This window comes from Salvelinus fontinalis, chromosome 14 (genome assembly GCF_029448725.1).
Source record: "Salvelinus fontinalis isolate EN_2023a chromosome 14, ASM2944872v1, whole genome shotgun sequence".
NCBI lineage: Eukaryota > Metazoa > Chordata > Actinopteri > Salmoniformes > Salmonidae > Salvelinus > Salvelinus fontinalis.
In genome coordinates, this window is record NC_074678.1 from 25,617,985 (window position 1) to 25,631,915 (window position 13,931).

Here is a 13,931-nt window from a genome sequence, read left to right on the forward strand (position 1 = left end):
TCTAGCCCTCAAGGAACACAGGTAGAAAAAACAGGCTTACAATAAAATCCAGAAAAACAACCACAGAGACAGAAAGACCGAGAGAGAGAAAGGAAGAGCGCAAGAGAAAGGGCGAGTGAGAGAAAAAGATGGATGGTGCTGTAGTTCATAGGGGATTCCTGGGCTTTGTTAGTGCTCAGACAGTCTGTGCTGCCAGCTTCCAGAGAGGAAAGGATGGAGCAGAGGAAATAAACATAAAAAGGATGGAGCAGAGGAAATAAACATAAAAAGGATGGAGCAGAGGAAATAAACATAAAAAGGATGGAGCAGAGGAAATAAACATAAAAAGGATGGAGCAGAGGAAATAAACATAAAAAGGATGGAGCAGAGGAAATAAACATAAAAAGGATGGAGCAGAGGAAATCTAGAATGTGATTTGAATGATTTCTCCATAACTCATGTGTTTGTCCAGCTCTAAACAACACATGGTAACATACTCCTCATGCAGGGACCTGACAAGAACTTATTTTTCATTACTTTCATTATCACCATTATCTCTGCCCCGCTTTCTCTCACTCTGCCCCTCAGAGGGCAGACTGACGAATGGGAAAGAGGTATACTGTAAATTGATGACTTTTACCAGTGGGTGCAGCTGATTGTGGTTATCGGTGATTGCTGGGGACATAATATGGGGGACTCATGAAAACGTCACTTTAAAATAGGAAGTGTGTGTGTGTGTCTTACCCAGGTATGGTATGCAGGAGTTCATGCTCTGGCTGCGTATGTAGTCTCTGAGACGCTTGTAGTTGTCTTCTTTGGCCATGAGATACTCCAACCGCTCAAACGTTGCTTTGTCCTTCCGACTCAACAACTAGAGAGACAGACAGAGAAATATGTTTGAGTTGAGTTATTGTACACATACTAGCGCCGTGACAATACCAGTATCGCAATATTTTTACCATGGCAAAACTGAAAACACGAAGCAGACCACCTTTTGGTTCTTTAAAATATTATGTGCTATAGCTTTAACAATAAATTGATGTGACTCTGGATAACAACAATGATGTTAATTTCCAACATTAGGGCTGTTTTCCTGAAGGAGTTAAATTAGCTTTGGGTTTTGTTACTTTGCCATGATACTAGCGAGTATCTACAAGTTCAATCATATTGAAATCAATTTCATGTTCAATCAATTGAGTTATATTTGGAACAAGACTACTGTCTAATTTTTGCCTCAATGTGTTTCATGAGGGACAACATGAACACAATAACGTGCACAATCTGATTTAGTGCATTACTATCGGGTAAGCACGATAAGCCGCCTCAACAGCCTATTTGCAGTCATAGGTGGTAATATCGCTCTAGGAGCTGATTTGTCGTCAGTATTGTGGAATAATGCCAATGTTAAGGTAAGATTTGAATGGCAAAAGCTGATCCGAGAGCAGCACTGCTTTTCTTTCGCACTTGGCAAACTTTCTCTCTACGTGCTTGTTTGAAAACACTTACAAATGTGGCTGGTAAATAACGATGCATCTGGTTTGATCATCGTAATGTTAAGTCACATTGCAACAGTGTGGTAATGCAACAGTTGTCATAACAGCTCAGCAGGGTCTCAGGAGACGTCGTGATAACACTACTGATGATATCCACAGGAGCGATGGGTGAGGGATAAGCTCTGCTCTGGCCACGGCCTAATGTTATCCACAGTGTGTTTGAGAGAGTGTGTGTGTGTTGACTAGGAGCAGGTGTGCCGGTCTCTCTGGCCAGGCAGGTCTAGTGGTCCAGGGGATTTTCTGGCTGTCTGCTGTGTGTACTGCTGACTACTGGGGTTTATATCACTCACATTAATATTACATATCCACCATGACACCACCGCATCAGTATGTCATTATGTCAGCCCTAATCTCCAAGGCTCTGTCCGTCTGAGGATGGATCAGAATCAGACCGTTCCCTCTCGCGGTTCTCTCTGTTCTGAGGTTTCTGCACAGATGCTTCCAATACACAAGACCATTACATATTCCAGCAATGTATTGACAGTGTAATAACTGGTGAAATAGAGAAGGACCATTTACATATGTGACTGCTCTTCACACCGTCAACACATCTCAGTTGGTTGTAGAGAGCGGTTAGAGAAGGATCATTGTTTTGAGCTGCAGGGACACAGTAACTCACCGCCCATGTCTTGGAGAGTCTATAGATGGGAGCGCTTTGTAGGCCTGACACCACAGCCATCACTGCATGCAGGTTGTTTATGTCACACAGTTTCTGTTGGGAACAGAGAACACACACACTTTCACATTACAATATATTTACTGTCCACTCGTGAATATGAATCAAGAATCTGTGGTTCTTGCTTCACAAAGTACTACTGTAGAGCATAAGCAGTAGAGTACAGTGTGTGTACCTTGGCAGTTCTGATGTAGAGACTGAGTACCTCAGCTCTGATCTTCAGGGTCTGAGCATGCAGGATCTCCCTCACCACCCAGAAAGTCGTCTGGAGACACAAAACAATAAACCAACGGCAATAAATGCATAGCACAAAGTGCTGAACAAAAAGCAGACCGATGGTTAAGGAGCACTTCCCAACAGAGAAGACACACACACTCATAAATGTGATTGCTGGCTGAGACCTAACCATAATAGCCATTTAACATCATGTACCGTACAATGTTCCTGCCATGGTTCCTGACACGTTGTGAGTGAATGAGGTCTGTCTGCGTGTCTGTCTGCGTGTCTGTCTGCGTGTCTGTCTGCGTGTCTGTCTGCGTGTCTGTCTGCGTGTCTGTCTGCGTGTGTTAACCCCCAGACAGAACAAAGTGATCAGACCGAGACATCAATGGCCATTGGCCAAGAGCTCTCTCTCACACATACACAGATCTCCTCTCATAGCAAAGCAAATAAGGTCAATAAATCAGACAGCATCTGGTCCAACAGCCCTCATGAGAGAGGAAAGAAAGATGAGAAGTAATGGGGAAAGAATAAGCTGATATCAGGCCTCCTGAGTCTTTTATAGTCTACAGCTGTCTGTACACTGTTCGAGAGAGAGATCAGGGCAGATCCAAGATGAGAGATCTAGAGCGCTCATGTCACCTAACCACAGGACAAACAAAGGAAATAGATCCAGCCTGTCTGTGTAATAGACCAAGACATCAATGTCATCAACTATACACAATACACACAGTACCGATGGTCCCTGAAGTCTTTTCCTCTGCAGCCATCACTCTCTTACACTGCCTACTCTCCCACTCACTGGCTTTATCTCCATCTCTCCAGGAGTCACGCTATTCCTCCCACTCACGTTCTCTCTTCCCATCTCCAAACCTTTAGAGAGTGTGTGTGTGTGTGTGTGTGTGTGTGTGTGTGTGTGTGTGTGTGTGTGTGTGTGTGTGTGTGTGTGTGTGTGTGTGTGAGTGACTATGGTTCTATTGTACGGTGCAAGGCTGTGCTGAAGGGGGAGAGGGGGGTTGCTCTGGTTAACAAAACTGACCAACCCCCCCCCAGAGGGACAGTGTGAGATATTAGCTAACTGCAGGTGGCTCTGTATAGAAACGTAAGATATTAGAGTGGTTGAAGAGTTGCAGGGTAGGAAAATCACTGTTTTTCAGCCTAGACTCTAAATCCTAGCATGCGAAGAACTACACCAAAAGGGTCCTACGCTATGAACCAGACCAAGGGTTCTACAAATGGTGCGACAGTCACACCACTACACTACCCTCTGGCTCAGGAGATGTCCATGCACCTTGACTCTCAAAACGTCAAGTTATTCACTGGCCTGCATCTGGTTTGAGTGCCTCTTCTCAGAAAAGTCTGTGTTTTTGCTCCATGGAAGTCAAGACAAAGGGAATAGTAAACAGGAGGGGGCACAGGCTAGAATCTAAAACACTGCAGTAAATAACAGAAAGAGAGAGAAAAGAGAGACCAGCAGACAGAGAGAATGGAGATCCACTAATAAAACTAATCACATAATACAGTGAGGCAGTACTGTTCACCTGAGCAAGCACTTCCCTCTAACACGCACAAACCTGCCCTCAGCCACAGGTACAGTGCAGACACAGCAGTCAGTGGTGATATTATAAGCCACTAAAGTCTCATATAATATACAACTAAAGCTGCAGCAGCCTTGTAATACTACTCCCAGCAGAGAAGGTTTATAGGCCTGTCCAATATGGCCACTACACTGTCCTCATGTCACTGTAAATCACCCTGCTGCTTCTGGCAGCTGTTACAACACAGGTGCTCTGTGTCTCTCTCTCTCTCTCTCTGTCTATGTGTGTGCACTCTACAGGCCAGAGGAAAAAGCAGAGGCTCTTAGTTGTCTTTCCTGTAGTGTTTATGGTCTTATAAAGCTCTGCTGTTTCATCATAAATAGTTTGGAACATAGAGACACCAGCTGATAGCTGTAGATTAGCTCTGTAATATGGCTGAGTCCCTCATAAAAGCAGTTCACGATAGCTCCCCCTCTCACTGCCTGGGTAAGGAGTGCTGAAGAGGCTACAACTGGGCCTGGCTAGGGTTAGGTTAGTGGCTGATGCCTTTAACTACTTCTAGTGACTCACTAAACAAACTGAAGTGTAATTCAAACCATGACCCGGTCTAAAGTAGCCACCCGGTGGAACTGGCTGTGACCCACCTAAAGAGTCTGATCCTACATTATGGGAAACTGAACTAGGTTAATGAAACAGCCTCCATCCACCCAGAACTTCTCTACCCCTCTTCAACCTTCATTAGCTCTAACCCTAACACCCCCATTCACCCCTCTCCATCCCTGTACCCAACTCTTCACTACATCCCACTCAACAGCTACCCCTCTCCAGTCATACCAACCTATACACTCAATCCAAAACCTTTATCAGAGTGCAAGGTTGAACAATTACCTTACTGCTTCCATTAATCCAGTGTTATCAGATAAACATGAAGTCATACCTACGCAGTATGGAGCTAGCTACGGGTTGATTTCCACTTGAGCAGTACTAGACTGAAAGAATGCAGACGTCCCCTTGTCGTCCAAAGACTGCTGCCAATAACAGAGTTAAAGGAAGAGTACAAAGACAGGAGCATCTCCGGGACTGCCTCTTCTCCCTGTCCAAGCCCCATTATTCACAAGGCTCACTTTCCTTCACTGATGCCCGTCTGCCTGCTGCTTGTCAGCCAGCCCTGTGGTGTACAGCGAACTAACATCTGTAAAGGCTGTTTGGGCTAGCCTAGAAATGGGGAAGTTTCCATAGAAACACATTCCTCTAACATCATCTCATACGGAGACCGCAAGGTCTTAAAGACACTTAAATGGTCAGGGAGAGACTGGGGAGATTGGAGAGAGGGAAGGGGCAGAAAGAGCAGGATTAAAGGTGAAGGCCGCCTGTACGTCATGAGAGAGCTTCCTGTGGATGACTTCACAGGGCACTGAGTGTGTGGGCCCCACACACACTCAATTATACTCACGCACACATACTAAAACCATGCACAAACACATTCTCAGACCACAAAGAAATGTGTCCAAAAAGTTAAACACCAGAGACAGTGAGGGAAGGAGTCAAAGGTCTCTTCTGAGCCTTCATTAGCCATATCAGTCTGATGAGGCTAAACAATGAGACAGACGGGGTTTGAGTGTGTGTTCCCTATAGGAGATGAGTCAACAAGTCAGCAGGAGGTACGTTTTGTTACCATGACATCCTCCAAGCTCCAAAACAAAGGATTAGGGAAGAGGGGATGAGAGGATATAATCGCTCCATTACCTGCTAGCCAAGACTGAAGGCTCATAACTCAGCTCTAGGGGTACATTACTCCCCCCGCTTTTCTGCCTGCCTCTGTGTGTGTGTGTGTGTTACCTGGTTGAATCTGCGGGTGAAGGCCACAGCATTGGGGGCAGAGCTGTGCTTCTCCTTCTTGTTCCAGCCACAACTCGACAGCTCCTAAACACACAAACACTCAGTTCAGAGATAGAACAGACACAAACACACAATCAGATAAGAGATTGTGTGTGTCTGTCAGAATGACATGACACACCCAACAGATCCTAAAGCAGTCACACACACAGATTTAAAACAACTTTCACAGTCGGTCTTGAAATTAGTAAAGAATGTTTTCCACAAAAGACAAACCCAGTTTGTTCTTAACAGTTCAGAGAGAGAAGGGGTACAGGGCATATAGGAACACCAATGTTCCCTCCGGCTGAGCAGCATACGACCTTTAACTACAGAATAAATTCAAATCAAATCTATCAAACTCTGCACCACCTTGTGCTTCCTCGGGGCAGAGGGTGAACAATAATCCCAGTAATCAGAGGGGATCAGTCAGATACTAGTGCCCTTGGACAGGCCCTGTACCAGCACTGAGGGGCGAGACCACACACACAGACAGCAGGGGAGGAGAGACTTCTCTGGGCACAGCAGACTGGATCAGGGGCCAGGGATACTATCAGGGACACATTGATTGAAGAGCAGGAAAATGTGGTGTAATCTCTACTAATCAGCTGAACTACTCTCCTGATGACGTCCTCTGACACTGGCTGTCTGGAGGCAACCTCCTCCTCCACCACCACCCCCCGGGCCAGTGAGCCGTCGCAAAGAAACATACGCAATGTCTCTGTGTGTGTTTGAAGGGGAACAAGTGGGAGTTGGCAGGTCGGAGTGGAGTGGAGAGAGAGAGCGAGGAGGTGGTGAGGAGTCCAGAGCCTCCTGACAGCAGCTTTCAGCAGGCCTCAGTAAACTGTTAAACTTCTGCCCTGACAGACACTCTACACCACTAAGAGAGAACCAACTGCGTGTGTGTTAGCCCAGTAGTTAAGTCGCTTACGACTCATTAATTTAACCTACATTCCTCTTTAAACATGCGCACACCTCTACCTGTCTCGCAAACCCTCTATCCCGCTCTTGTTATTCACGCCTCCAGTGTTCTCCTTCCCCATCTCCTAATAGAGGCTCCCACATTGGAATATGCCATTGGGAGACTGACTAAAGGCGTTCGCATGCTTCCCAGCTGAAAGAGTTCGGATGAGTTTGTGCATATATTATGATGAGATTGTGATGTTTTTGTTAGTTTTGGACTTCGTTAAGGGTTTTTTCAGTTGTTCGGGCAGACAACCTTTTTGGCTGCCCAAACAAGTCTACAACCTTTCGTCTGTGATTGTTCAACAGCAGGGATTCTTCAGTAATGACGAGATTACTTGTTTTAATGCAAATGTTTTCATTGAGAAACTCTGCACCAAATATAGTTAGACGTAAAATTGTGCGACTAAGATCTCCTCTGTAAAATCCTTCTTAGATGGGTTTAGCTAGTATCCACATCATCAAGGCCTAGAGATAAAGTACCAGAATCAATCAGTCAGAATCAATCAATGATATTAACCTACCACATAGCTGTTGCGTTACTTACAATTGTCACTTGGTCATGTCTGTGCCATGCCATTGTCGAATTGGTGCCAATGCCTTTGAGCTTAAAGTAGAAAAATTGCTTTTTACAACAAATTCGGGATCATTACTTGAAAGGCACTGGTTGACTTGGCAGTTGACATTGGTCCCAGCCCTACCCTCCCCTCAAAGCTTTCCATCGCTAAATCAGACATACAGTCAAGTACACAACTCTGGCTAACACACAGATGAATCCACAGCATGCATTTTCAAGTACACACACACAGCGAAATCAACTCTTGCCAAACCACTAACAGAGCAGAGCTAATGTAAGATACCACCGCCACTTCTCTGCTCTGGGCCTTGTTTCAGTCAACACAGTGGAAACCTGGAGCTCCACGCACCCTGTGGACGCACCCTGTGGACTTAAAAGAAGAGTGGGATGAGGGAGAGAGAGTGGGTTAGAGAGCAAGTGAGGGGGGCATCAGCTACAGATGAGAAGAGTGGGATGAGGGAGAGAGAGCGGGTTAGAGAGGGAGTGAGGGGGGCATCAGCTACAGCTTGTGGAGAGATGGAGAGGGGAAAGAGAAAGAGAGAGCGAGAGTGGTTGACAGCAGGCATGATGGGAAGTTAGTGTGAGGTAATATTACATGGAGGGGCCCAGGTCTGTGCTGTAAGGCCAGGAGAAAGGCAGTAGGAGACTCTCCTAATTGCATGAGCCGAGTGCCTCAATACCACAGCAACATTACCTACAGCACTGACACCTGATTGGCCTTTAGGAAGCCCTATGTATTGGTGTGTGTATGTTGTACATTCCCCTCATTGAAAGGCTATGAAAATAAATCTCTCAGAAAGTGCCTCATTCCCTAGCCCTACATTCCAGCCCCCTATTGGCTAGTCTTATGTTAGGTGGCTAGCTCATATCCTGCGAATATGCATGCATCCCTACATGCCTAGTTTTATGTGATATGTAGGAGATTAGTTTCACAGAGACACTCCGTATATAATGCCTGTAGTGCATGTTCTACTACTGTCCTGGGCCGGTTTCCCAAAAGCATCTTCAGGCTAAGTTCATCGCTATATCCTTCGTAGGAGCATTGTTAAATCGCAGAGCCGATTCCCCAAAACCATCGTTAATGTTGCACTTGAAAACACTCGTAACGTAACGGCTGCCTCACACCACTCTTAGAACAATTAAGGGTGCCGTTAGATGCTTTTTTACTGATAGCCAGGGACACTCCAACACTCAGACAATTTACAAACAAAGTATTTATGTTTAGTGAGTCCACCGCATCAGATGACCACAGATGTTCTCTTGAGGAGTCCGTAAATTAGACAAGTTTCCTGTCCTGCTAAGCATTCTAGATGTAACTGGTACTTTTGAGTGTCAGGGACAATGTATGGTGTAAAAAGTATATTTCTTTAGGAAAGTACTGGAGTAAAAGTAGTTAAAATAATAAATAGTAAATTAAAGTACAGATACCCCCAAAAACAACTTAAGTAGTACTTTCAAGTATTTTTCCTTAAGTACTTTACACCACAGCTTAGAACCGTACCCTGTTCAAAGGCACTTGAATATTTTATCTTGCCCATTCACCCTCTGAATGGCATACATACACAATGCTTGATATCCAAGATGGCGTAGCAGTGTAGACGTGTTTCTTTAGTCCTCTCGTGTACGTTTGTATTTTTTCGTATTTCTTGTATACAGTATATTAAAAAAAAAAAAATCTCTCTTTTCGATTTTTAATTCGATTATACCTTCCGGTAACCTACCTCACCCAATGTGATACGGAATCGCTATTATTTTTTTAACTTTGGAACACTTTCAAGAACCCCCAGTAGCTAACCAGCTAATCAGCTACAAGCTAATTTAGCCATTTTTTGCCGCTGCTAGCAGCTTTTACCTTCTGCACAGACACCAGCCCTGTTATTAGCCTGGATATTACTCACCAATTTACCAGCATCGGACTGTCTCTCGACAACAACGCCGGATTCCTGCCGTAATCCCTGAGCCACTACTTCTGATCCTCACAGCTAGCGCCACTGCCACAAAGCTAGCACCAGTTAGCAAACACAATTCTACAATTCACAACCTCTCTTTCGCCATCGCCATCCGGCTTGGATTCTCTGTCGACACGACCACGTCTGGTCTGCAGACGAATACCCCATCCGCTGTGCCCTCAACCGGCCTCCGTCTGAGCAGACCCCCTCCGTCTGAGCAGACCACCCCCCGGGCTACTAACTTTAAACGCCGCGTGCTAGCTTAGTGGAGGCCTCCCTGCTCCATCTACGGCTGCCCCCTGGACACTATGATCACTTGGCTACATAGCTGATGCCTGCTTGACTGTCCATTAATTCACGGTACTCCATTCTGTTTATTTGTGTTTTATCTGTCGGCTCTGTGCTTTAACTCAGGATCTGTGTGTAGTTAATCCGACCCTCTCTGCCTAGTCGTCGCCATTTTTACCTGCTGTTGCTGTGTTAGCTGACTAGCTACTGTTATCTCACCTGTTGTTTTAGCTAGCTCTCCCAATCAAGACCTGCAATCACTTTATGCCTTATTGTATGTCTCTCTCAAATATCAATATGCCTTGCATACTGTTGTTCAGGCTAGTTATCATTGTTTTTGTTTGCAATGGACCCCGTAGTTCCACTCTCCGTACCTCTGATACCTCCTTTGTCCCACCCCCCACACATGCGGTGACCTCACCCATTGAGACCAGCATGTCCAGAGATACAACCTCTCTTATCATCACCCAGTGCCTGGGCTTGCCTCCGCTGTACCCGTGCCCCACCATACCCCGGTCTGCACATTATGCCCAGAATCTATTCTACCACGCCCATAAATCTGCTCCTTTTATTCCTTGTCCCCAACGCTCTAGGCGACCAGTTTTGATAGCCTTTAACCGCACCCTCATCCTACTACTCCTCTGTTCCTCGGGTGATGTGGAGGTAAACCCAGGCCCTGCATGTCCCCAGTCACCCTCATTTGTTGACTTCTGTGATCGAAAAAGCCTTGGCCTCATGCATGTCAACATCAGAAGCCTCCTCCCTAAGTTTGCCTTACTCACCGCTTTAGCACACTCTGCCAACCCTGATGTCCTTGCCGTGTCCGAATCCTGGCTTAGGAAGGCCACCAAAAATTCTGAGATTTCCATACCCAACTATAACACTTTCCGTCAAGATAGAACTGCCAAAGGGGGAGGAGTTGCAATCTACTGCAGAGATAGCCTGCAAAGTTCTGTCATACTTTCCAGGTCTATGCCCAAACAGTTCGAACTTCTGATTTTAAAAATTATTCTCTCCAGAAATAAGTCTCTCACTGTTGCCGCCTGCTACCGACCCCCCTCAGCTCCCAGCTGTGCCCTGGACACCATCTGTGAATTGATCACTCCCCATCTAGCTTCAGAGTTTGTTCTGTTAGGTGACCTAAACTGGGATATGCTTAACACCCCGGCAGTCCTACAATCTAAGCTTGATGCCCTCAATCTCACACAAATCATCAAGGAACCCACCAGGTACAACCCTAAATCCGTAAACATGGGCACCCTAATAGACATTATCCTGACCAACTTGCCCTCCAAATACACCTCTGCTGTCTTCAATCAAGATCTCAGCGATCACTGCCTCATTGCCTGTATCCGCCACGGGTCCGCGGTCAAACGACCACCCCTCATCACTGTCAAACGCTCCCTAAAACACTTCTGCGAGCAGGCCTTTCTAATCGACCTGGCCCGGGTACCCTGGAAGGATATTGTCCTCATCCCGTCAGTTGAGGATGCCTGGTCATTCATTAAAAGTTACTTCCTCACCATATTAGACAAGCATGCTCCATTCAAAAAATGCAGAACTAAGAACAGATATAGCCCTTGGTTCACTCCAGACCTGACTGCCCTCGACCAGCACAAAAACATCCTGTGGCGAACTGCAATAGCATCGAAGAGCCCCCGCGATATGCAACTGTTCAGGAAAGTCAGGAACCAATACACGCAGTCAGTCAGGAAAGCAAAGGCCAGCTTTTTCAAGCAGAAATTTGCATCCTGTAGCTCTAACTCCAAAAATTTCTGGGATACTGTAAAGTCCATGGAGAACAAGAGCACCTCCTCCCAGCTGCCCACTGCACTGAGGCTAGGTAACACGGTCACCACTGATAAGTCCGTGATAATCGAAAACTTCAACAAGCATTTCTCAATGGCTGGCCATACCTTCCTCCTGGCGACTCCAACCTTGGCCAACAGCCCAGCCCCCCAAGCTGCTACTCGCCCAAGCCTCCCCAGCTTCTCCTTTACCCATATCCAGATAGCAGATGTTCTGAAAGAGCTGGAAAACCTGGACCCATACAAATCAGCTGGGCTTGACAATCTGGACCCCCTATTTCTGAAACTGTCCGCCGCCATTGTCGCACCCCCTATTACCAGCCTGTTCAACCTCTCCTTCGTATCATCTGAGATCCCCAAGGATTGGAAAGCTGCCGCGGTCATCCCCGTCTTCAAAGGGTGAGACACCCTGGACCCAAACTGTTACAGACCTATATCCATCCTGCCCTGCCTATCTAAGGTCTTCGAAAGCCAAGTCAACAAACAGATCACGGACCATCTCGAATCCCACCGTACCTTCTCCGCTGTGCAATCCGGTTTCCGAGCCGGTCACGGGTGCACCTCAGCCACGCTCAAGGTACTAAACGATATCATAACTGCCATCGATAAAAGACATTACTGTGCAGCCGTCTTCATCGACCTGGCCAAGGCTTTCGACTCTGTGAATCACCATATTCTTATCAGCAGACTCAGTAGCCTCGGTTTTTCTAATGACTGCCTTGCCTGGTTCACCAACTACTTTGCAGACAGAGTTCAGTGTGTCAAATCGGAGGGCATGTTGTCCGGTCCTCTGGCAGTCTCTATGGGGGTACCACAGGGTTCAATTCTCGGGCCGACTCTTTTCTCTGTGTACATCAATGATGTTGCTCTTGCTGCGGGCGATTCCCTGATCCACCTCTACGCAGACGACACCATTCTGTATACTTCCGGCCCTTCCTTGGACACTGTGCTATCTAACCTCCAAACGAGCTTCAATGCCATACAACACTCCTTCCGTGGCCTCCAACTGCTCTTAAACGCTAGTAAAACCAAATGCATGCTTTTCAACCGTTCGCTGCCTGCACCCGCACGCCCGACTAGCATCACCGCCCTGGACGGTTCCGACCTAGAATATGTGGACATCTATAAGTACCTAGGTGTCTGGCTAGACTGCAAACTCTCCTTCCAGACTCATATCAAACATCTCCAATCCAAAATCAAATCTAGAGTCGGCTTTCTATTCCGCGACAAAGCCTCCTTCACTCACGCCGCCAAACTTACCCTAGTAAAACTGACTATCCTACCGATCCTCGACTTCGGCGATGTCATCTACAAAATAGCTTCCAATACTCTACTCAGCAAACTGGATGCAGTTTATCACAGTGCCATCCGTTTTGTTACTAAAGCACCTTATACGACCCACCACTGCGACCTGTATGCCCTAGTCGGCTGGCCCTCGCTACATGTTCGTCGTCAGACCCACTGGCTCCAGGTCATCTACAAGGCTATGCTAGGTAAAGTGCCGCCTTATCTCAGTTCACTGGTCACGATGGCTACACCCACCCGTAGCACGCGCTCCAGCAGGTGTATCTCACTGATCATCCCTAAAGCCAAAACCTCATTTGGACGCCTTTCCTTCCAGTTCTCTGCTGCCTGCGACTGGAACGAATTGCAAAAATCTCTGAAGTTGGAGACTTTTATCTCCCTCAACAACTTTAAACATCTGCTATCCGAGCAGCTAACTGATCGCTGCAGTTGTACATAGTCCATCGGTATATAGCCCACCCAATTTACCTACCTTACCCCCTATACTGCTTTTATTTATTTACTTTTCTGCTCTTTTGCACACCAGTATCTCTTCTTGCACATGATCATCTGATGATTTATCACTCCAGTGTTAATCTGCTAAATTGTAATTACTCGATTTATTGCCTACCTCATGCCTTTTGCACACATTGTATATAGATTCTCTTTTTTTTCTACCATGTTATTGACTTGTTTATTGTTTACTCCATGTGTAACTCTGTGTTGTTGTCTGTTCACACTGCTATGCTTTATCTTGGCCAGGTCGCAGTTGCAAATGAGAACTTGTTCTCAACTAGCCTACCTGGTTAAATAAAGGTGAAAAAAATAAATAAAAAAATGTCTCAACCCTTCTTTAACCAGTCTATTCCCCTTCATCTACACTGATTAAGTGGATTTAACAAGTGACACCAGTAAGGGATCATAGCTTTCACCTGGTCAGTCTACGTCACGGAAAGAATGTTCATAATGTTTTGTACACTCAGTTTATAAACAGTAGGCTATAGGCCTATTTCAATCATATTGAAGGAAAGTTCCATCGCTAGCGGGAAACCAGGCCCTGTTCACTTTCCCACACAGGTAATGTCATGGCTCATAAAATGGTAGGAGGGGAACGACGTGATTGGACACAAATAAACACACACAGTAAGCTGAAATGCTCTACTCAAATAAACTGTTTTTAAAAGCAACACACTGCCTGTGTGTGTCATGTTTAAACTAAAAG

The 13,931-nt window shown here is 46.0% G+C and overlaps 1 protein-coding gene across 3 annotated transcripts in view; it reads right to left on the minus strand.

Annotated features, from left to right (window-relative positions):
• ralgps2 (Ral GEF with PH domain and SH3 binding motif 2) overlaps nt 1–13,931 on the minus strand; it is a 152,976-nt gene that overhangs the window by 61,152 nt on the left and 77,893 nt on the right. For all 3 annotated transcript variants that reach the window (XM_055861051.1, XM_055861050.1, XM_055861052.1), the window contains exons 5-8: nt 5,805–5,888; nt 2,384–2,473; nt 2,152–2,244; nt 724–850 (exon numbers count right to left, since the gene is read on the minus strand). In XM_055861051.1, coding sequence (XP_055717026.1) covers nt 724–850; nt 2,152–2,244; nt 2,384–2,473; nt 5,805–5,888 — 394 coding nt within the window. The remainder of the gene's footprint in view (nt 1–723; nt 851–2,151; nt 2,245–2,383; nt 2,474–5,804; nt 5,889–13,931) is intronic.